The sequence below is a fragment of the Acromyrmex echinatior genome, chromosome 14, assembly GCF_024713525.1.
Source record: "Acromyrmex echinatior isolate Ae372 chromosome 14, ASM2471352v2, whole genome shotgun sequence".
In the NCBI taxonomy this organism is placed as follows: domain Eukaryota; kingdom Metazoa; phylum Arthropoda; class Insecta; order Hymenoptera; family Formicidae; genus Acromyrmex; species Acromyrmex echinatior.
The window spans coordinates 9,182,282-9,207,191 of NC_141865.1; the positions used below are offsets into that span (position 1 = coordinate 9,182,282).

Here is a 24,910-nt window from a genome sequence, read left to right on the forward strand (position 1 = left end):
GAATAATTCGCGTGACACCGATATTTTTTTTCAGCTGGACAAGAGGAGGTGGTACAAGTGCTAGTACAACGAGGTGCTTCTGTGAATGCACAATCGCAAAATGGGTTCACACCGCTGTACATGGCTGCCCAGGAAAATCATGACTCTGTGGTCAAGTACCTCCTCTGCAAGGGTGCGAATCAAACACTGGCCACCGAGGTTTGTGTGAAATGCTGCTCCATCGTTTATCAACAAGTTCTCGTTGTTATCAAACTTTTTAAATATATTTATTATTTTTACAAACCTCCATTTTATTTTTAATTAAATTATTATTTAATAATCTATTTCAATTATTAAATGTGCAAGTTTCTCTTCGTACAGGACGGTTTCACTCCATTGGCGGTGGCTATGCAACAGGGTCACGACAAGGTAGTGGCTGTTCTATTGGAAAATGATACTCGTGGTAAAGTTCGACTGCCTGCCCTACACATCGCTGCTAAGAAAGACGACTGCAAAGCGGCTGCCCTACTTTTACAAGTGAGTTATCGTAACGCTTTGTCAATCACGATTCATATTTTAGACGATAATAGTAATACATAGAAATTAATCTTTGTATAATCTCTTTAATTTTTCTCTCATTATAGAACGATCATAATCCCGATGTAACATCGAAAAGCGGTTTCACTCCGCTTCACATAGCCGCACATTATGGCAACGACCGAATCGCTTCCTTGCTTTATGACAAAGGCGCGGATGTTAACTTCGCTGCAAAGGTACGTAACTTTTACAGAGAAGAAGAAAGATTAAAATATTATCGAAATGCTCTAAATATACTCTCTTTTTATAATTTCAGCATAATATCACGCCAATGCACGTGGCTGCGAAATGGGGTAAGATTAAAATGGTTAATCTTCTCATGAGCAAGGGAGCAAACATCGAAGCGAAAACGAGAGATGGTTTAACTCCTCTGCACTGCGCGGCCAGGTCCGGTCACCACGAAGTAGTTGACATTCTCATCGAGAAGGGGGCACCCATTGGCTCAAAAACAAAGGTACGAACTAAATCCGCATGCGTTTCACCGGCAAAACGTTTCCCTCTTGCCGAGATTAATTATCACTTGGTTTTTGTTGACAGAATGGTCTTGCCCCGTTACACATGGCTTCTCAAGGGGATCACGTTGACGCTGCGAGAATTTTATTGTATCACCGTGCACCCGTGGACGAAGTGACGGTGGATTATTTGACTGCGTTGCATGTGGCTGCACACTGCGGTCACGTACGCGTAGCTAAACTACTTCTTGATAGAAATGCCGATCCTAATGCGCGAGCGCTCAACGGATTTACCCCTCTTCATATCGCATGCAAGAAGAATCGTATAAAAGTCGTCGAACTCCTCCTGAAGCACAAAGCGAGCATCGAAGCTACGACTGAGGTATAACATTTTCAAACTCTTCTCCTCATATTTCTTTTAGCTTCACTTATTACATTACATACTTATTCCCAATGTTTATGAGACTGTATGATTGCAAATATATGAAAATGAAAATATAATGTCACATATATATTTTTTTACAGTCTGGATTAACTCCACTGCACGTAGCGAGTTTTATGGGATGTATGAATATCGTGATTTACTTATTACAACACGAAGCTAGCCCTGATATACCGACAGTAAGAGGCGAAACGCCATTACACTTAGCCGCCAGGGCGAATCAAACTGATATTATTAGGATACTTCTTAGAAACGGCGCCCAAGTCGATGCTAGAGCAAGAGTAAATACCATGTTTGATTAATAATAATTAATATGAGTAGCTTTTAGTTGCTAAAGATGAATTTGTTATACGATAAAGCAGATATAAAAAAATGCGAATTATTCGTAGGAGGAACAGACACCGCTTCACGTCGCTTCCCGTCTGGGTAACGTCGATATTGTGATGTTACTGCTGCAGCATGGTGCGGGCGTAGATGCTACAACGAAGGATTTGTATACACCGCTTCATATCGCTGCTAAAGAAGGCCAGGAGGAGGTAAGATTATAAAATGTTACACACACACACATATATATATATATATATATATATATATATATATATATATATATATATATATATATATATATACACACACACACATAAGAGATAGATTTATTTTATAACGTGTTTCTATGATTACACAGGTTGCATCCGTTTTATTAGAAAATAACGCCTCGCTTACCGCAACGACCAAGAAAGGATTTACTCCCTTGCATTTAGCGGCCAAGTACGGCAATATGAACGTAGCTCGATTGTTGCTGCAAAAGAATGCGCCTGTTGACGCTCAAGGAAAGGTAAGCACTTTTTAAATTTAACATTTCAAATTAATTGTCAAGAAAAGTTAATTTGCACGCATTATGCCACATTATTTTATATGTCGATCTGTGCAGAACGGAGTAACGCCTCTTCATGTAGCCTCTCATTACGATCATCAAAACGTGGCTTTACTTTTACTCGATAAAGGAGCTTCACCACATGCCATGGCTAAGAATGGCCATACACCATTGCATATCGCTGCACGCAAAAATCAGGTACGATCATACAATGGTAATTATTAAGAATGATAGCAAATAAAATTATTTTTGCTTTCAATAGATGGATATTGCGACTACTTTGCTGGAATACGGAGCGAAAGCTAATGCAGAATCAAAAGCGGGTTTTACACCGTTACATTTGAGCGCACAAGAAGGCCATACTGATATGTCAACCCTTCTTATCGAGCATAAAGCAGACACAAATCACAAAGCGAAGGTAGATAAAAAACGATGTAATTTTCAATTAACTTTTATTTATAAAATCTTACGTTATATTTATTTTTACACTTTACAGAATGGCCTTACGCCTCTACATTTATGCGCACAAGAAGATAAAGTGAACGTCGCATCCATTCTTGTCAAGAATGGTGCTCAGATTGACGCTAAAACTAAGGTAATATAATTAATAAGCTTTCTTGTATTATTCACGTAAACTTGTCAAAGTAACTCACGTAATCAAAAATAAATATTCGTTCTGATCATGATAATATCAATGTGACTACGATTGTGTTTTTAGTTACACTATGTTAGCACTTTATGCATAATTAAATTATCGTAGATGACATAATCTTCACAAGTGATTGTTCATTGCTCTATATTGTCCATTGATAACTTCGAAATAACACCTATCTCCATAACACTGTGTAGTAGCGTGACTGCTATTGGTCTTAAAGCATCTCATTACAAATAAGATTTATTGGATTAAATAGTAAAATAGTGAAATTGTATGAAATTAAACCTTATTTATTTAACAGACATTACGTCCAATAATACATAAAGAGGTCTTATGTTTTGTCGTATTTTCTCTAGGCTGGATATACGCCATTGCACGTGGCGTCTCACTTTGGTCAAGCAGCTATGGTACGATTTCTCTTAAGATCTGGTGCTGCTGTTGACAGCAGTACCAATGCTGGTTATACTCCTCTTCATCAAGCTGCGCAACAAGGACATACGCTTGTTATTAACTTGTTGTTGGAGAGTAAAGCTAAACCGAATGCCGTAACCAACGTAAGTTTTATTCTATGTTTTATACATTAAAATTCATTGAAAATTATCAGAATACAATATAATCATACTCAATGTAAATATTATTTTTTTACAGAACGGACAGACTGCTTTAGATATCGCACAAAAGCTCGGTTATATAAGTGTCATTGAAACGTTGAAAGTTGTCACAGAGACTATCATCACAACAACTCATACCGTTACTATTGAAGAGAAATACAGAGTTCAGGCACCCGAATCCATGCAGGAGACATTTATGAGTGACAGCGAAGACGAGGGCGGTAAGTATTCGTATTTAATCACTAATATCTTTTTTTGGTGCTTATTATCTCTATTTGCTGCATAATTTAAAAGTTTGCGATATTGGAACGAAACAAACTATTATAAAAAATTTAACAAGCAAGTGTATGCATAAGATATTGATAATATTGCAATTGTTTCAAAAATAGCTTGTTTCTAATATCGCAATAAATTTTACAAAAATTCTGACAGCTTATTGCTTAGCATAATTATTTTGCCTTGCATATTCGGATTTTAGCATCGACATATAATAGAGCTGATACATGTGAGAGAAAGTAAAATTGATAGCACAATAATGCTTTTGCTTATAAGCTGATAATAGAAACGATAGTACCTAATAAACTTTTTTAGTCCTTAAGGCGAAATTATATATCTTTCTAAATATATCTATATCTGTGCAAGCAGTACATTATCGTAATATATTATCGCGTATATAGATAAAATAAGATGTATAGGTTTTAAAACTACAAAGATGAAGCTTTTTGGTAGATACAGTATTTGCACGCCAAGATTAAATTTTTATGAATCCACTCCATTGCATGGAGGAGAATTACGGAAACTTAATATTAAAGTGTTACGAAAAATAAAAAAATGTAAGAGTATTTACATGTCTATTGACAGGTAAATATTCAATCAATTCGAAGTAATGTGAAGATTAGATAGAAGTAATGAGAATTAGCAACAGTTCTGAGAACAAAACAATCGCATGTCCGCGTGCATGACACAAAAACACCATTAGCATATGAAACTGAAGTTGGCTACCCAATAGAAACTGATATCCTTTCCCGATCCACACGACCACAACGGTATAAATACAAGATAGTCGAGATAAATAGAATTCCAAATTTCAAGAAGAGAAAATTAGCTCTATCTGTCAAAGATTCAGTTTCTTAATTATCTATCAAAGTTATCAAATGGATATCAAAATGTTAAATGGAATCATTTGCTTCATTGTTGCGTTTATGTTATTTTGCAAAAGCATGCACTTAGCCAATATTCACTGGGTTGTTATACATTATATATTTTTATTGAAATTAAAGAGTAAATGATCCTAAAACTCTGATATGCACATTTAAGAATAAAATATGAATCAAGTCTTTTCAACAAGAATAGGATTGTCTAATTATTGTTGACTATTTAATCAACTTGATATATATTAAAGATCATATATTAAATCATATATTAAATTAAAGGATCGTCTATTTATCTAATAATGTATATATTGATACAGAGCTTGTAGATGTGTGTAAAAACTTTCTTTAAAATTAAAAATTTAATTATTGTTTTAATTATTTCCGACATTAGGGACATTTAAATATCCTCATCTCATCTTGAAATTATATGTATGTATTTGTGTGCCTAACAAAAAATAAAGGATGTAGTTCTGTTGATTCGTAACTTAGCGATTCTCTGTCTGCTTATTGAACAAGCCAGAATCCACGTCACGCGTACATCTCATTCTTGACTCCTGCGTAGCTTCGGTGTTAGTTTTTTTTTTTTTAACAACCCAGTGATAGAGAGCGAAACTTAGAAAAAAGAACAAACAAACAGTGTATATGGTGCAAAATTAGCGTTTTGATGAAACCATGACCTTACCTCGACGGCGTGTACGATGTATGTAGGTGGTGATGAAATCGGCACGGCAGCCATGAATGTGTACGGGCAGCCTCCGCACGCGCAACACGTGTACCTTCCTTCTTACTACCAGGGCCAAATGACCTATACCCGTAAGTTGTCTGTACTCTGTTTCTGTTACACTCTCTCTGTCTTCACGCGTTCCAACACGGAACGTCACCGCGGAAAATATTACGTAGATAATACATGATATGTACACGCTAGCACTGTCGCAGAACGACGTAATCGTCTGGAAATATGTCATTGTTAATTGTCGTTCTTTTGCCGATGCGACATCCCGCATAGAAATTTCTCTAAATCTTCTCCGATACAGATTCCGATCAGAATGCCTATACGTCAATTTAATCTAAAAAGATGCACCGGTACTTATTGCAATAAATATTAATTAGAGAATTTATATTGATTCATTTTTATCTTAAATATAAGTTTTTTATCTAGAATTGTAACAGAAATTAGCTCTTTTTTCACGGGGAAAATCGAACTTTTACATCATTATTTTTATACAAAGTTAATTTCAATAAAATTAATTTCAGTAAAATTGAAAATGAAAGTTACATTAATATATTGACTGTAATTATATTTAATTATTTATCATTAGTACTTCAAGTAGTATTTGTTATAAAAAAATATTAATTGAAATAAAAATTATGATCCACTTTAAATAAGCAGGAGTAATAGTTTTAAATCATTTTTATTAATATAATAAAGATAAAACGATGTTTTTCTTAAATTTTTTTAAGATAATAATAACATTACATTTTTGTTTAACAATCTTAAAAAAAAAAGCTTTAAAAAAACATTAGAGAAAAGGAGCGAGCGAGATCTTTTTTCAAGCTGTCTCTTTTTTTATTTAATTTAAGATCGCGTTTGCAAAATATTGCGCTTCTGATCTGAATCTCCATAAATTTTCCAAACGATGTTATGGACGGAGTCCATAATTCTTTCGATATCAGATCGGACCCCAATTAGATCGTAGAACGTTTTCTATGTGGGAGCAGCTGCTTCGTTATTTTTGACGATTAGAGCATCGTGACGTAGCGGCATACGACTATCGTAGTATCGATCATCGTCGTCATCGTTATTATTTCGCCGGTGTAGCGTTCGTATCTCGGATCACGTTCCACTCTTTCACGAGTACATTTCGAGCTAATCGAACTTTCATACATCAGATCTGCATACAGAGACACGCACAGACACAACTATTCCTCGCCCGCTATTTTTGTCACACATTTATTATTTTCGCATTCATCTTCCTATCATCCTCTCTTTTTCTCCTTTGAATCTTTTATTTTTAATAGCAGCAGTCCGATAATATACGAAATTACACTGTGCGAATTATATTCTAAATATCAAGTTACATATCGTGATTTTTAATTATAGATATTAAGAGAAGACATCGTTTAATAAAATTACAATTTACTATTAGGTGTTGGAATTAATTCGTAGCGTTTTACAAGTGATGGGAAGTACTTTCATTAATGTATTTTTTAATGCTCATGTGAAATAAATAACATTCTTTCATTAAAAAACGCTACGAATTAATTCCAACACCTAATATTTTATTATTGAAAATTCTCTGTAAGAGAAAAGTGTTGTTGATAACATAATTATATTGTACTATTTTGATATAAAATCTGAGAAACTTGATATATACGTGATTCAGACAATTGTAACGGTATTGTTGTAATACCTTAAGGATTTATAACACATTTAATGCAGTATTGTATTTTATTATATTTTCTTAAAGGGGAACGTTTAAAGGCGGATAATCTTAAATTTCTGACATATTCAGAGTATCTGTGATATAGTCCTGATATTGTTACATAATTTTTCCATGGAATAGTACTTCACGATCGCATAAACTTCGGCACGTGTGGTTTCAATTGTGTTACGTTCCCGGTGCAATCAATGCAATCTTATAACTATTATATAAAAAGCAATATACGATCACCAATGTGATCGTTATCATTATCCCGCGTATAATAAATGGACGGCGTTCTTTCGTTACGCAGCTTCAACAAACAACATAGGAACTGCTTTTGCTCTTATTTATTCGAACAAATATCTCAAAGAATGCGAGTTAAACGACACGAGTATCGGAACGTTCACTGCCATAAATTAAAAATTATAGAGAATATCTTTAGAAAATCTGAATAATAAAAAATGCGAATTTTTGACAATATTTATAACAGAGATACAAGGCTCAAAAGAGCTTCTTAGCAAAATTAAAAAATAGGTTTCTCTGTGTATAAATTATACAAAATCAACTAAAATACATGATCTTTTGGATAAATCGAATCGAATTTTAAATTTCAGAAAATTTTTTATGCAGATACTTAATACGAACTACGTTTTTATTGTTTTTGCATATTTTGTTCACATGAAATTTAGGTTCAATTAATTTATGCTAATCTAGTGAGATCTCCGGACTTATTCCCGGATTTTTCTAGCTTTCCGAGCGAGTATGCACTTGTGTCAAAAGTGAACCCACCAAATCGCTCGCAAATTACGCCGGAAGTAGAGAGGCACATGAATTTAACTCTGCAGGGGAGGGATCTGGTTGTGAGATGCGACTTTACGTACATTATAAAAGCAACGAAGAACAGGGCGTGCGGCTATCGTTAATGTAATTTACATAATAACGAGCTACGCTTCGACGTCGTCCTCGTCTTCGTCGTCGTCACCATCATTGTACCTACCACACGATACCGCCCTCCACTTCAGCTACCTGTTATGCAACGGCGTTATGCCGACGTGTGTAACACAGCCGCGTTATTAGTGCAGTCAGTCCAACCCCTGCCGCTTGGCATGTAGCCAAACGCACGAATCCCGGACTGAAATAATCTCGTATTTATATAACGTTACACGCGCGGCGGCTGTCGATTAAGAGAAGAAACAGAGAATAAATAAAGTGTGTGAATTGTAACGCACTCGCGCACGCGTCGACGCCCACGCTTGTATTTACCGCGTGAACAATATCGCATCTATCGAGCGATTTGAAATTTTTTCGGGGGTCGATCGTAATCGACTGAAAATAACATATCGGCGAACTTGGGAACGACCGCCGAAAGAAACGACTCTTCGTTCTATCGAAGAAATGGATTGTTTCGCCCGCTAAACGCTCGAATTAGCTGCATCATCACTTGTGATTATCATGATTAAATTCAACTGATTAATTTGTTGTATCGCAAACGAAAAAGGAAAACGTCCTGCTAAATAAGTAGTAATTCTATCGATCCCGTCTTATCTCGCACTGAGCGAGAGCTTTCAAATTTCATTTGCACGGTGAACTTTGACCTACGTAACGTCGACGTGATACGTTACAAATTGGCTTTATCTACTAATTGGCGCCACTACGATTTGATCACATAAATCGCTAGTGAAATAAATTGTTCCCCTCGCGTGTTCTCGTCGATTCTTCTCAACGGCAAAGAAAGGCGCCGCGATGTCGATGGCTACTCCGGTGCGGTAAATAAAGTGGCGGGAAAAGCTCAAAGGCAGCTACTATTATAAAATTAGTGATTCACAGAATGAGGTCACGTTCCTAGCGAGTTGCCGGTCGAACCTATATCAATCTTCCTTGAACAGTCGCTGTTCCTGACCCCCGTCGACGCCACCGCCGCGAGCACGCGCGTGAAAATAAAGGAAGTATTCAACGGCCGTGCTTAACGTAATTAAACGAATTGGATCTAATCGAGTGGATGCTTAGCCGCCGGCCGTGTGCCAGTGCGCGATATTCAAAGTGAGGCCACGGCCTACGGAGCTGATAAGCCATACGGCCGATCAGCCGTCGTGCGATAAGGAGCGAAACAGCGAGTCGAAAATTTTCGCGTCGATCGATTTTCTGGAAAAAAAAAATGAAAGAAAAAGGACAAATATCGATAATGCGACGATAAACACGTTGCCGGTTATCACCTTACAATTCGTCGGTGCGCGGTACAAACCTTGTTGTAAAAAATTAAAAATATATCGGGTCGCTGCATTTCTATTCATTCCATGCCACCTGCATATCGAGTGCTGCACGCATTGCATGCGAAGTTCTGGACGGTCTATCGAATAGCTCGTCGCGATAGTGCATCAGTGGGCTAACGACGCTCGAGAGGATACGGAACGTTTCCTCCAGGCTAGGGAGAGTCGTCGAAACGAATCTTCTGCAAGAGAGGAAAAGAAAGAGAAAGCGAAGAGAAACGCATCAGCAAACATGGCCAAGGGAAGAGCGAAAAAAAAGGGATTCACGTGCGGCTGTTCGTGCGGGTGTGGCAGCAGGAATAGTGATGTATTATGTAAATATTGTGCATCTGTTGCGTTACACCGTCGCTTATGCCACTGCAGCCGTTCTGTTCGCAATATTCGAACGCGATCCTCCTGATCCAATCGCTCGCGCAAGCGGAAATCGCGAAACAAACGCGAATTTTTCCCTTCTTTGATCGCTTAAGAGAAAACGCCGCTATTTTTATATAAAAAATTAAACAGATCGTAATGTAAAATCTTGTAATAATAATACTTGGATATTTATTACTGATAATCAATTAAAAGGGCTTTAAAAACATCGAGAATGACAAGTGGAATTTATTCGGATTTCCTTAGGATTATATGTTACGCTTCGTGTGATCTGATCCTTTATAAATTTTTCCAATCTAAATCTAGGAATTTTTTGTAACTAATTGAACTAATTACTGCGTCTCAGAAATCTTCCGACAATATTACATGTATTTGCTATTTAAAAAAATGAAAAATTTTTAACTTTCTTTCCTTTGATCAATTTCAGATAAAGTTTGTAAAAGTAAAGTTATGTTAGCAAATGTAATTTCATATAAAGTATAAACGAACTTGGATACAATAGATAGCGACCTATATATCGACAGATTTTGAAGCTCACTAAGATTTTAAGCTCACTTACGCAGCTTCGAATAAAGTTGCAGCTTCAAATTAGCAATTTATTGTTAGCTGCGTAGTCATTACGTAAATTGCAAATTGATGTAATCGCGATGCGCAAAAGTGATGTAAACAATTCTTTCTACACAATATAATGGCTTAAGTTTTCTCCGATAATCAATGCTTACAAAACGATAACGTGTATCGCGCCACGCGACTCTGTTTTCATAACGTTAAGTAACGTACTTAACGTTAATGAACGTTAAATGCTCACTTCCCACGAGTCTTTGTTCATACTACATAACACATTCTTTTAATTAAACATTATCTAGCTTGCTAAGTCCATATTGTTTTACGTCATCAGTTTGAGATACTAATTAAGCTGATCTAATTTTCCGATGCATCTTAAAATTTTGCGATGCAGTTTTTTCATCGCATTTATAATTTTAAATATTTGATTTATTTAACTCTGTGCTTGTGTGTGCGTGTTTGTGTGTATGCGCACATATTAATAAGAAGTATTTTAAAAATCTACATTAAATTATTAGCTCGAAGGAAATTTTCCTTATAATGTTATTTTTCATTGAACAGTTTTATTACGTAAAAGTCTCTTTAGTTTATTAGAAATAATGAGGTTCCCAAAATTCTATTATACAAAATACAAAATCATTTTATTTTTATATAAACAATTTATTTTTACAAATAACGATCAATATACATTCAAGTAGCAAAAAAAGTTTACGATTTACGTAAATATTTCAATACGGCACAAGAATACAGAATGAATCGGACAGATAAATAAAAATGCTGAAATATCTCGAAACGTTCTCGTCCTAGAGGGATAACACACGTTCAACACGTTACATGTACAACCGTCACGTGTTACTCTTCCTTGTGTATTTACTGACGCCGGTGTTACTATTACGTGATAATCAGTGCTTACGAAGAGATAACAGACCACGTATCGCGCCACGCGACCGTGTTTTCGCAAGTTTGTTAATGAAAGCTAAACGCTCGTACTCTGTAGCTCATTGTTTGAAATCAGAGGCGCGTCGTCTGCGGAGTGAATGACGAATATCCTCGGACATAATACAGATATTCGGATCGCGACTTAAGAAAAATCCACGATATTCTTTCTTCCTCTAAAAGACTTTTTATGCTTTATCGTAAATAAGCAAAATTATTTGCGACTCCGGAAAAGATCATTTTTTTTGTAATAATATTATAATAATACTGACATTTTTGTAGTACAATATTTGAGTATTTATTATCGATAAAATAAAAAATTGAAAATGTTTTTAAAAACGTGGAGAAGAGCAAATGAGATCTATATATTTAGATTCCCTTAGAATCACGTTATTTAATTTAATTCTGAGATGCAGATAAGAAATGATAAAGGGTCTTCAACGATGAAGGGCCGAGGATAAAAATAAAAAAAGAGAAATTAAGGGAATGCCAGAGATTTCGAAGAGAACTTTCTAATAATTTTTCAACTTATTAATTTATTATATCTTTGAGTGTTGTTTACTATCTCTTTTTTTTTAACATGCTTGAATGTGAATGTTACAAATGTACTTGAATACAACTGATTGCGGTCTGCCATAATTTTGTAGAGCACCGCAAACCACAGAATCGTCCCTGATTTCGAGGGACGCTCTCAGCGCGCATTTAGCACTGAATGCCACTGTTGTTCGAATTCCTGTGTATTTCTGCACGATGTACGAGATACAGAGGCAGTTATGTAAAATAATTTTACGGTTGCGAGAGAAAAACAGTATTTATTATTTCGACTTGAGTATATTATTTGCCGCGTTAATTAACACTCGACGCTTGATTGCGTTGGATGTCGCGTCGTTTGTAGATCGCATCTACATTTTCCTTTGGACTTGTAGAGCTCGCATGTGTGGATGACGATCTCCATATTTTCCATTCGATTTCATGTTTGTGACCGTTTGTTATCGCGTAGATAATGCGAGTTAACTGACAGATAAGACCTCCGTCTTCTACTCTGCGACATCAGCGTGTCTCAACGTGTGATTTCCGTAAAATTCGCGCGATTTGCCGCGAACGAGCAGACAGACGAACGAACGAATGAGCGAATAACGCGCCAAGATTCGACTTCGTATCGCGAGGTATCGCCAGACTCGCGAGACTCGGATAAAAACATTATTCGCACGCAGTGCGCGTTTCGCTGGCTTGCGCCGCGCGTTCAGTGCCACGCGTTGCATCCGCGGAAAACGTATCGTCCGTCTGTCTGCTCGCGAAGACAAAAGTCACGGGAAAGAAAGAAAAAAAGAAAGAAAGAGAGAGAAAGAGAGAGAGAGAGAGAGAGCGCGCAAGAGCGGACGCGTGCATTATCGCGCAACGGGATCAGGTACGATCGCCATGATCGTCTTCCTGCGATGCCGGAAGATCCGGAGAGACCGAATGCGGACGCCGTGAATCGTGATTCCGGCCGCGTCGAAGCGGCCGAGCGTCGTCGCGTTTAATAGAGCGGACCGAGGAACGTGACCCGATATACGCTACTACTGTCACGATACGGTTACTGTTACTACGTGCGCGAATGCGACAATGAAGCGGACGAGACTCTCCCCTCCGTCAATGATACCGAGGGATATGAATGATGATATCGCGCGACGACGGTGCGTTCGAGAGGCGTTCAAGGGCGCCGGAAGTCGGAACTCGCCCGTCGGAAGAGGAGCGCATCCGCGAATCGACGGACTTTCGGCACTTCCGGCGAATATTTTTAGCGTCTACGCACACAGCCGAGATATGGTCCACGATAAAATCGCGTATCGTAACCTCAGGGTTAATTGCCGTTGCTCGTGGCGAATAACTGGATCGGTCGGATTGGTGAACGAATAACAAGCATCACGCCATTGAAGAGATATCATCCCGTTAATGGCCTCACGGCGTTAATAAATGCTCCGTTAATCCTGACGAAGCTCCGTGAAAAGATACCGCGCTTAGTGGTGTTGCAAGATCGAACCGCTTCCGCATTTTTCTCTCGCTTCTCCTTGCGTGTCGGAAGGAATGCTGCGAAGGAAATTAATTGAAGCTCCTCCCGCCTTTTATCCGAATCAATCAGATTAATTGAATTGAAGTCTCTCGAACGAATCGAATATCTCGAGTCTAAAATAAATTCTGATACGGCGACTTATTTTGCAAGATTTCTAAAGTTCGTAAACTTTTTACAAAATATTATCAGTGACATGCGCGGATCAAGGCGAGCGATATGATAAATCGGTAAATAATTACAACGGACGGGAGAAGATGTCGCGAGAAATGTTTCTCTGCGTTATGATTGCGAAATTTAGTGATGAAAACTGACGATCGTTGAAACGTATGTATTTCGTCGCGTGTCGTTGAAGCAACGTGATTTTGCGGCGACACGATTACGCTGCATGAATAAAAAGGTCGGTGTTACGCGATCGAAGGAGAAGGTTTTTCCGGCACGCCTCGACTTCCCTCGTCCCTGAACGTGCACCGTCTTTCATCGGCGGTTTTACGAGTGGCGCTCTGATCCGATTAGTTCCCGCGTTTAAAACAAGCGCGGTGTCTTTTTCTCTCTCTTTCTCTCTCTCTCTCTCTCTCTTTGATTGCGATTAGTATGTACTATTCTCGTACATGACGCACGTCAACGTTTTAACTGCACTCAACGAGATTCGACGTGATGATTGTATAGCTTGCCATTTCGCTGGCATAGTTTGCAACGGAAGATATAGGTCAAAAGCAGAAGCTTTTCAAGAAAAAGAGAGGGAGAGAAAAAGAGAAATAGAGAGAGAGAAAGAGAGAGAGAGAATGGAGAGGGAAGAGAGAAGCGGAATCGCCACAGCTCTTTGGCTATCGTGTCCTTGAACATTGTTAAAATTAGTGCTTCTACGTTACAATTTCCTATGGCGCGGCGGCGCGAAGTATCATCGTCCGTCGCGCCGTTTCGAATGTTTACATTAATTTTAGATATTAACGAGCAACACCACAAGTTCCGCAGATAGCTTTTGACGTCACGTCATGGGCGAACCATAAGAGAATGAGATAATGGCAGAACTGGGTCAGATCTTCCTAGAACTGCGCCGAAATCGTCGTGAAATGTAGATCAGGAATGTCCTCAAAGAACGTGGACGTCGGCGTGCCAAAGATATTTACATCAAATTCGTTGCATTCCGCCGAAAAACAATGAAACTGAGCGAAATTTAAATCACTTGAATTTGAAAAACTATGTTAATTAAGCCATTGAAACTATGTTAATCAAGAAATTGATATTCCAAATTACCATTAGCTGTCCCTTCTGATTTCTTTTTTATTATTATGTATCACATATTTTTATAACATTTAAATAATATTTTTTATTACATTTCTTGTATAATATTCTTGACATTGTATTAATTTTTGGTTGTTATTATACATTTCTAGCTGTTGCAACAATCTCTGCCGCACGTGTATGTTTATTAATGAATTGCCTTTGCTTTCAAGATTTTTTTCGCATTAGTTAGCATAGGCGATTCTATTTCAAGAGATAATAATTCTTACAAGAGAGATACCCAAGATGAGAAAAATACAATGTTTATCGGAATAATTCTTAAGAAAAAATGCGGTTGTCAAACAATTAATGCGTTGAGGTTTCTTTCCAATTCGGAACATTCTCAATCTGCATGCATTAAGCCGCGAAGTTAATTTGTAATTATGGTAGTAACGGTACGAAATACGTTGTGGGAGGTGAATTTGTAGGCTGACCGTTCATTAGATAATCATGGCCTACATTCTTGGAACATCTGATAACGCAGGCTCATAAAGCGAGCGTCTCAGTCGTATAAAAAATGTGATACGGTTCGTATACGTTCCTCCATCTTACCGCGAATAACATTCGTTTATGCGTGTCACTTGGGTGTGAGGTGTACCTAACCGTGACCCTAATTCATAGAAGGTATGACGTGTTTCGTGACACCCTGTCGTTAGTTACGCGACACCCACACACTTTCCTCCTCTCCAGTTTTTTGAATAAAATTGGCTGAAGCCTGATCTTTATTAGACGTCATTAACGAGTGTTCGTTTTATATAAATATAAAATTGAAGGAAATATCTGATATGAGAGTGGTTTTGAATTTTGATTACATTCGTATTAAGTGGGCAACAGAAAAAATTCATTCATTTTAAGTGTAACTTTATCCATAAAATGCTACTAATTTTAATAAACGCTTCTATAATTTCATCATTGCATTTATGATTAGTTTCATTACGTACGAGACAATTGTTCTTTATAATTGAATTCTCTATAATCTCATTCTGCTTTTGTCGCATTGTTATTAAATTCATTTAAATCGTGTAGCTTAATTTCTTTCTTTCGTACCATCAGATGTTCAAAGCAGAATGTATAAATTACAAAGTTTTGTGACTTACAATTAATGTGGTTACACAAATATCTTGTTTGAGAAGGAGAGTATATTTTAGCAATAATTTTTTGTTAATACGATAAAGATAAATAAGATTGAAGCAACGCTGTAAGTGGCTCAGATCCTTTCCAAGACTAAACGTAACCATTATAACTGCATAATATAATATAATAACAGCTCTGTTTTCCATTCGGATCAACGAATGGTGTCTGCGATTTGAAAACACTTAAAAACATTATTGAAATAATTTAAAACCTCCCGATGTATTTAATCCAACGATGTGATAATGTTTCTGTTTCGTACATACAAGAATTAATAGAACTAAATCTGGTCGTACACACTTTTGGTTTATTTAGCAAAAGTTCTAAATCATTAGAGCCACGTGCTCCCCTACAGAAACATCAAACTACAGATATCGCTTTTTTAGCTTCATTGCAACGTACTTGGCGATGGTTTCTTCCTTATTTGCAGACTCACATAATTCACATTCTCACTTGTACGCATATTTTCGTAGAGAATATATCTTCACATATCGTACAATTTATTTTACAACTCGACAATATTTCAAAGTATGAAAGTCTTATTCGTCTCCTCGGACTCTCTCTCTCTCTCTCTCTCTCTCTCTCTCTCTCTCTTTCTTTCTCTCTCACGAACATATCTGTATCATTCTGTTTACATTATTAAGTCTAATATTTATCGCAGGTGAAGATCCAATGCTCAGTGACCAACAGCAGTACCGATACATGACTGTTGATGACATGAAGTCCATGGGGGATGACTCGATGCGCGTGAATGTGACGGACGACGAGAGAGATAATCGACATTCCGGAGGTAAGCAAACATATAGTTAGGTCCTCATGTTTTGCCAGATATCAGAATAATATCATCAAGTCGTTATCTGTGCTTTCGAGTCTTTTGCATTAGTTATTAGTGATTTTGCGAAAAATTAGATTTGGAATTTATTCTACATTTACATATTCTCTCTGTCGCGATATTATTTTTTAAGCGATTTTATCTATCTTATCCATTGTTTATATAATTCTACTGATAATTTGATAATTTTGCTATATTGGTAGATTACACGAGGAACGCGAGATAGTAGCTGTATGTTTTGCAGCACTTAATATTCCGCTACTTAATATATCGCAGAATCGAACGTTCGATTATTCTGCACATTGCATTAATCAGATTAGCTCATCCTCGGAAAATAAATTTAACGTGCATGGCAATGTGTTTTCTAGCGCCAACCATAACAGAGATGATTACGAAAGAACATTATCAACGTACAAACGCGGCCAATCTTAAACCAGACAATGTAGACATCAATAGACATCCTGTGCACGTCGGGTATGTAATACTTTACATCTACTTTTTTCTATCTCATTTTAGCATTATTAATTAAAATTAAAATAAAGGATATTTAAAATGACGAAATTTCATTATTGACGATTATATGATTTATTTAAGAATTTTATTAAAATTCTGCAATATAAGCCCAAAAAGATATATTTTTCGCATTGTATTGAAAAGTTGTGCAACAAATTTTACTAAATATTATATTATTGAATTTCAAGTTTTTAATACTCGATTAAATCATAATAACAATGTATAAAGGGTTTTTTTAAGTGTTCATGATCGTAATAATTTTTTCTGATTTAACTTCAAAGTAAATGTTATTTCCTTCTATTGATAATTAAGATAATTAATTCAAAAAAACATTAATCAGCAAGATCAAATTATAATTGCATGGTGTGCCGTAATAAGCATATATAATATTAAAATTATAATATTACGACATGCTCAAAATTTGACGCATGTTACTGATGATTTAATATTTACGGATTTGAATTTATTCGACAGTGAGAAAAGTGTCTTGCATATGTGTAAAATTGAAAACTTTATTAATGTATGTATATACGAAGCAGCTTGGAACGATTATTATTGTTCTAAGAAAATCGTCGTTATTATAGTCTCGAGTAAACAAAACAAATATAATATTTTGTTCTCTTATTCGATTTTAGAGATTTAAGAGATTTTAGAGATCAGACTTTAATATTTTCAACGTAATATAATAAGAAAATAGTTTCTTGGTATTGATTTAATGTCAAAATTTCGCTCAGTTTTACACGCACCAATCTTTTTCTATTGTAAATTATGGGGATTTTTAATTTTAGGTGGGATAAAATTATTATCTAATCTAATATTACGGGAAATGCAATCCATGATATATTACGCGGCCTTGTATTCCGATATACATATCGCGATCATTGCTGTATTGATGCTACGAAACAATAATGATGTGTATTATAGTATGATGTAGTTTGTGTGTTGATGAAAGTTTTCTGCTGTGATTAACCCTACAAATGGATTGGCCACTTAATGAATTACTCATTACTTTAATTTGATCATCTTAATTTCTGACAATTGGTAGCAGAATATCGGTAGCAGATAATTGGTAACAGAACAGATTTTATATAATTACAAGCAATATGATGGTCGATAATTTTCTTTACTCTTATTATATTTTAGACATTGTTTCTTTAATCGAGATTATTTATTATTATTGTTGATAAAATTATAAATAAAACATTATAGAATGAACGTGTTTGTAAAATATTAATATGTGAAATATTAAAGTGAAGAAATATTATGTGAAAAAAAATATTGAAAGAATAAAATTATGCATTTTGCGAATCTGGATGAAAATGTACACATGATTGTACATAAATTTCACAATATAAATGATTTCATATTTATTCTCATGTTGAGCCTAAAGATTTATATTTTTACGTCACTGTTATCAACACACGATCGTTGATAGCTTGTCTGTGCCTAATATTCATATGTCATAATAAATGATATTTTATTCAAATCGTGTGCAATATTTGCCTAATTCAAGTCTGTATTAGGTTACATATTGTGGTATACATTAACTTAAAACTATTTTAGAAAATACTTTTTCGATGTGTCCAATATAGAAAGAAAAATAATGTGCCACATGTATGAAAATTTAGCTTAAATATTTCAATTCTCACGAAATATATACTCTCGTTCGTTTATTTCTTAATATATACATATGTATATAAGTTAACTTGTTACTGTGAGACATAATCATATAAGATCGTAACACAACGTAATAAACGTAGTATCGAAACACGTGATAGTATATTGTTCATAATAAATTTTTTGTGCTACGATTTGTTTTGTACTTAATATTCGTGACAAGATTTGCGATAATTTACAGTCATTCAACCAGCTCAACAAGAACGCTTGATATTCTGGTTACAGCCTGCTTGTTTGTAGCGAAGTTCGATTACTTAGTGTTTAGCATGCTGTTTTTCACATTTCACTTGGACGAACGATTCTTTGATCAATGTACTTTCGTTTATCACTGGCAATTTGTACTAATCGCCTGGCTGATTTGAACAGAGTAAAGAATATCCGCAATGATGAAATTATTTCCTCTTATGTAGAAAATCTTGATCATTATTTCGCCTATCTGTTTAATTAAGATGCAACATTCTTGATCGAATTATTTCTGCACGTGACACTATATATTTAAAAGAAAAGCACAGGGCACTTCTGTAATGACTAAAAATGAATGCAATGACAACAGAAAAGAGTGTTACTTATATGAGCGAGATAGCATGAGCATGATAAGCAAGATTATTATTCGGATAATCAAACTCGGTTTTATTTTGAGAATAGCGAATCCCTAGAGTCCCTATGCACCTCGCTGGCAGCTCTCAGTACCGCACCGAAGGGACAAGGGATGTGGAGGGACAGGTACACCATCCTTTACGTTATCTTCCCTTTCCTGCAGAATTTGATAAACGAGTGTTCTTGTTTTATGAATTTTTTTGCATAATGACAAATTGTTATTATGCAAATTGTTACTATTACTAGTGACAAAACATATTAATAATATCTGTAAAAAAAGAAAATTATATTGGTTATTTAATAAAAGTAATGGTATACAGTTGTAGTGATCTGTCCAAAAATGAATGACAGGATATTAAGCATGTTAATATTTATAAAAAAAAGAATCGTTCTTCCAACAAATTGTTAAATAGTAGACAGTAGAAAGAAGATTTCAACGTTGCAATAGCTGCTACTGGATGTTTTTCTCTTGTATAATTATTTTAAGTTAAATTATTTCGCGCGGATTACGCGCAACGGAATCTGTTGCGTTAATTAGTTTGCTAATAATTTTGAAGAGATGCAGTTTAAGTGGACTCGAATTCTCGTGTACAGTCGAGGACGATCACTGTTCCAGATCACAACAGATTTCGGAGCGTCATTATTTTAAGTTTCTTTCCTCGAAGTACGTGTCTTCTTTCTCGCAGAGTGTGAGTGCGTTACGTTTTTCTCTCTACTATAATACATAATTATTATTGTTATTTCTTGTTTCGTAGTCGTGTACAATAGAAAAGTGGCTTGCGTGTGATGAGTGCACTTTACGAAATGATCAGCAACAATTATCATCATCATCATCATCATCATTATCATTATTATTATTATTATCATTATTATTATTATTATTATTATTATTATTATTATTATTATTATTATTATTATTATCATGAACAGGAGCACATTTTACGAAAACGAAACACAATGGAAATGAATCAAAAGAGATTAAGAAGAAAAAGAATCACATGACGAATCAAATGTCTCGTGTTAATTGAATTTAATGTTACGAACAAAAATTTTGTAAAAGTGTGCTAATATTAGCGATATATCATCTCTTTATTATGTCATCTCATCATCATGTTTATGAACGAATGAATACTAACGCGTTTTTTATTTTGTTCCCGATCCTCTCTGTTATTTTATTTGCGCTACTAGCAGAATTCCACAGTGGAGAAAGTAAGTGATCTTCTCATCAATCTTAGCTTCTGCAGTTTGCCGTGTATATACATCATCCTCTTGATTTTCTTTCGATTATTCTTCCTTCCGTCGTTACACACAGCCTATATATGTCGCCGCACAACCCTCTGTAGTCGCTGACTTTTATTATTCTTAGAAATGTCGTACATCATACATCGCTCGGCAAACACAGCTCGTTTAATGAAAGATGAGTCATAAAATAAATTTAATTTCTCAAGAAATCAGTAAAACTTGACATGAAAAAGTGCACATTGAAACAGCAAGCACGTATGCCTTGCAGTTATCTCGAATATTTTCTACGGCGATAAATTATTCAGTAAAAACATACATACGGTTTACAGGGGCGTCGACGAATTTAGATGGAATTTAAAATGAAAAACAAATTAACTGCGGCTACTCTTCGATAACTTCATATTTGAACAATTGACACCAAGTGTCAATATCGTGGAAAACATCCTTACTGAGCTTATGTCCGCTGCGTGATGTACTGTACACACATTGCACAATTCTCTTGTGAATACTTCACAGGCTTATCAGTGAGATTCTCGGCACCGACATCGTTGTATGCGGTAGTTTGAGAGAGACTGAATGAAACCAATTTGTTTTAATCGAATTAGATGACACTTTCGTTGCGTTCAATGTCGGTAGTTTGGTGCTTGCGACTGTATCACATCCATATGATAGACATCTCACATAGGAATACTCATAGATTTGGCCTACATATGTAGCCGTTTTATTTATCTCTTATTTTGCCACCTATATATATATACGAACACCTTGTATAGCTCGTTGTCATCTCATAGAAATGTCCACATGAATTCGACCTGTATAGATAGCTGTTTTATTTATATCTTATGTTGCTATACATCCCTTATTGTTGTATAATCTATCTTATTCACATTACATTAAGCCAAAGTAATTATATTTACGCACAACAATTAGGTGTCGGTAGAATGTAGTTAAATTATTTCATCACAAATTATCTCACTGTCACTGTAGGAAAGACACGTTACAGTCGATAATATCATGTATATAACGCGATCAAAGTGCATTGTCTCTAAATTTTAACAATAATTTCATAAGATCGTCATAATCTCCGATTCACAGATATCACGCTTATATAGTACAATTTCTCGAGGATTATGCTTTCTGGCTTTGCGCACTTTTCGTAATAATTAATTACGAGTTATACAGTGCATTGTGACTGACATTGATGTTAGAATTATATCACATATATAAGCTCAATTCTTTATTTTTTACTGTGGTATTTGTTTATTGTGATTTCCATGAAATTGTGGTCAAACATTGCAAACATAACAATCTATTCTCTAACTTTTTTATATCGTTTACAGCGGGATTTTTCAGAATGCAAATAATGTATAATAAATTTGTTCTATTTTCATATGGAAATTAAAGTAAATTGCTGTAAACGCTTTAATAGCTCAACGAAACAATAGCACGCGCGCGAAAGTAATGTCGAGGACACACGTATTTTTTGCGTACCTAAAATAGACCTTGACTGTGTGCATCTCTTGCAAGCAGCCTCCACATATATAATGTAATTTTTTATTGCAATTTTTTATATTATTCCGGACGATTTCTTATAATATGTCATAAGTAAACGAATGTAACATATTCTCAAAATCTCCTCAGCTTCTTGGTTTCCTTCTTGGTGGACGCAAGAGGCGGTGCGATGCGCGGATGCAGACATAGTGGCGTCCGCGTGATTGTTCCACCGCGTAAAGCCGCAATGCCTATGCGCGTCACTTGTAGATACCTGAGGAGAGACAAATTGACAAACCCACCTCCCCTGATGGAGGGAGAAGCGTTGGCCAGTCGCATCCTCGAATTAGGTCCCGTCGGTGCAAAATTCCTGGGGTATGTTCCTCAAACATCTTTTATGATTTTATTTTTCTGCTTCGACTACCTTCGGTTTATACTTATTGCGTATTTCCGTAGTAACTAACAATAAGTATAAAGTATAACCGAAGATTTGCCTTTTAGAATAATTTTATTATACAGTCGATGATTATGACGACAAATCCTTTTCAAATGTTAAGACACGTTTTTGTACAGCCCTGTTATCATAGAAGTACCACATTTCGCGTCGCTGCGCGGAAAGGAACGAGAAATAGTAATTCTACGATCAGACAACGGAGAGACCTGGCGCGAGCATACCTTGGAAGCCAGCGAGGAGGCTGTACAAGATGTGCTTAACGAGAGCTTTGAAGGAGAAGGTATGATTCAAGCAACTTCCTTTCTACGATTTCCAAGTGATAGGACAAACATTGAGTTAAAGGACCATCATTGACTGACATTTGCATTTTCAGAGCTAAGCCAGCTAGAAGATCTCCAAACGTCTCGTATCGTAAGGATACTCACTGTAGATTTCCCACATTACTTCGCAGTAGTATCTCGTATCCGGCAAGAGGTCCATGCGGTTGGTCCCGAAGGCGGCACCGTGTCGTCATCCGCTGTACCACAAGTACAAGCTGTCTTCCCGCAAGCGGCCCTTACTAAGAAGATCAGAGTCGGTCTGCAGGTATTTTTCCGTTTCCCTTCATCGATTAAATATATTATATTTACATTCCCATCTGCGTCTTTGGCATTTAAATACGTTTAGATACTTACCATAGGTAAAGAAATTAATCATTTTTTACTTTGCATAGGCAAAGAAATTGATCATTTTTTAATTTTAAAATTTTAATCGCCTGCGTCTCTATAAATTAAGAAATTAAAACTTTTGGTTTAAAAAGCAAAAATAATTAATTTATTATATCTAATAATATTCTCCAGATCTAGACCTTTCCACAAGTTATTTATTGTAACATATAGGCACATCCTATACCGGCGGATCTGGTGGCCAAATTACTTGGAAATAGAGTGGCTGTGTCGCCGATTGTTACCGTCGAACCGAGACGAAGAAAGTTCCACAAGCCGATAACTTTAACTATTCCAGTACCACAGGCGGCTAATAAAGGCATGATCAACCAGTATTCCGGAGATGCGCCGACTTTGAGACTCCTGTGCAGCATAACTGGTAATATATGCTTGCACGTAACATTGTAGAGCAGCGTACCGTCTTACTGGAAAATCTCTTACCGATAAACGGCTGAATTAATATTATACGCCGCATACACCTTTGGTGTACATATATGCTCTTGCCGAACTTACATTGCGCATTCGGGTATCTATTCGGGGATTTAATTGTAGTTTAGCAAGCATGAAAGCAGTCGGTAGGCTATCTTATCTGTTCTCAGGTCGCTCGGGACTACGATCGAACCAAGTATCGTACGTTGCACGAGAGGATTGCTTAAATGGTAGCAGCACTTTTGTAACTCATTTATGTTTAGTATGGTAAACGTAAATGTCTGTACGATTCCTAACTTGCACCAGCGTGTAAACATGTTCCAGTATGATTTTTCACTTAAACATTTTCATTTAAATGAGAAAAATCGATTTATGTATGTGAATGTTGGAAGATATGTCATGTTTTGTTTTAAATAATTTCTTTTGTTATCCATTATCGAGAAATGTCCCGAGGATCTTCGGATAGAGATTTAAAAGGGAGATGGTAGCTGCATGTTTCATAGAAACATTTCGTTGAGTATCATTATTGTATACATATCTTGTTGTGATTCATTGTTAATGCTTGCATATTGTTAGGATTGAGTCATTTAGGTATGGATTATCAATTAAAGTAGATAACATTTTACTATACCTAGCCCATTGTTAAGAGTTAACTTTAAAGTTTTTGTTTCAGCACATTCGTTTGTCTGGTAATCGCTTTAATATATTAGTAATTTGTGACTTATATGAAGTTATACTCGTGATATATGTACATATACCTATATAGGTATATGTATATGTATATACGGGATTATATATAATGTCCTTTATAATACCCAATCATATAATCTAAAAAGATTTATATAACAATATTACATATACACTGAATACTATCGCATTTAACTTTATTTTAATCTATTAAGAATATATTTCAAGTATTAATATTACTATTTACCCCTAAAATCGGTCCCAGAAAAAAATACATAATTGTGATTTTTTATCTTTCTTTTAAAATTTTAATGTCACTATTTTAATAATTTTTTTTAATAAAATGACAAATACATATTGATTAATACTTTATAGTATTTTTCCTATTTATCACTTAATTTTTATCTTAAATTCATACACCTATAATTGCTTTCTACACATTTCGTATAAAACGCTTTCTCTTGATTTTGCAAGCATTATCATTTAGTCGATC

The 24,910-nt window shown here is 35.7% G+C and overlaps 1 protein-coding gene and 1 long non-coding RNA gene across 22 annotated transcripts in view; one reads left to right on the plus strand and one right to left on the minus strand.

The window, feature by feature from the left end:
* LOC105148838 (uncharacterized) overlaps window positions 1-24,910 on the plus strand; it is an 85,627-nt gene that overhangs the window by 27,275 nt on the left and 33,442 nt on the right. For 8 of the 21 annotated variants that reach the window (XR_015547312.1, XR_015547313.1, XM_087413097.1 and 5 more), the window contains exons 5-26: window positions 35-198; window positions 361-516; window positions 624-752; window positions 833-1,030; window positions 1,114-1,410; window positions 1,554-1,751; window positions 1,860-2,006; window positions 2,156-2,305; window positions 2,402-2,542; window positions 2,607-2,762; window positions 2,841-2,939; window positions 3,356-3,553; window positions 3,648-3,831; window positions 5,473-5,577; window positions 16,453-16,581; window positions 16,992-17,097; window positions 20,599-20,619; window positions 22,294-22,518; window positions 22,717-22,877; window positions 22,971-23,182; window positions 23,476-23,680; window positions 23,901-23,960. Coding sequence is in view for 19 of the 21 variants with exons in the window: in XM_087413097.1 (XP_087269223.1) it covers window positions 35-198; window positions 361-516; window positions 624-752; window positions 833-1,030; window positions 1,114-1,410; window positions 1,554-1,751; window positions 1,860-2,006; window positions 2,156-2,305; window positions 2,402-2,542; window positions 2,607-2,762; window positions 2,841-2,939; window positions 3,356-3,553; window positions 3,648-3,831; window positions 5,473-5,577; window positions 16,453-16,581; window positions 16,992-17,097; window positions 20,599-20,619; window positions 22,294-22,518; window positions 22,717-22,877; window positions 22,971-23,182; window positions 23,476-23,680; window positions 23,901-23,960 (3,441 nt within the window). In the remaining 2 variants the exon portion in view is untranslated. Of the gene's footprint in view, window positions 1-34; window positions 199-360; window positions 517-623; window positions 753-832; window positions 1,031-1,113; window positions 1,411-1,553; window positions 1,752-1,859; window positions 2,007-2,155; window positions 2,306-2,401; window positions 2,543-2,606; window positions 2,763-2,840; window positions 2,940-3,355; window positions 3,554-3,647; window positions 3,832-5,472; window positions 5,578-8,636; window positions 9,769-11,364; window positions 12,735-14,045; window positions 14,086-15,265; window positions 15,285-16,452; window positions 16,582-16,991; window positions 17,098-19,458; window positions 19,537-20,598; window positions 20,620-22,293; window positions 22,519-22,716; window positions 22,878-22,970; window positions 23,183-23,475; window positions 23,681-23,900; window positions 23,961-24,306; window positions 24,322-24,910 lie in introns of those variants that run through there. The other 13 variants (XM_087413100.1, XM_087413088.1, XM_087413099.1 and 10 more) reach the window with 12 other exon arrangements.
* LOC147907424 (uncharacterized) lies at window positions 3,269-5,579 on the minus strand. The gene is made up of 2 exons (XR_015547315.1): window positions 5,447-5,579; window positions 3,269-3,479 (listed from the first exon to the last, which is right to left on the minus strand). It is a non-coding gene; the product is annotated as an uncharacterized LOC147907424 (long non-coding RNA).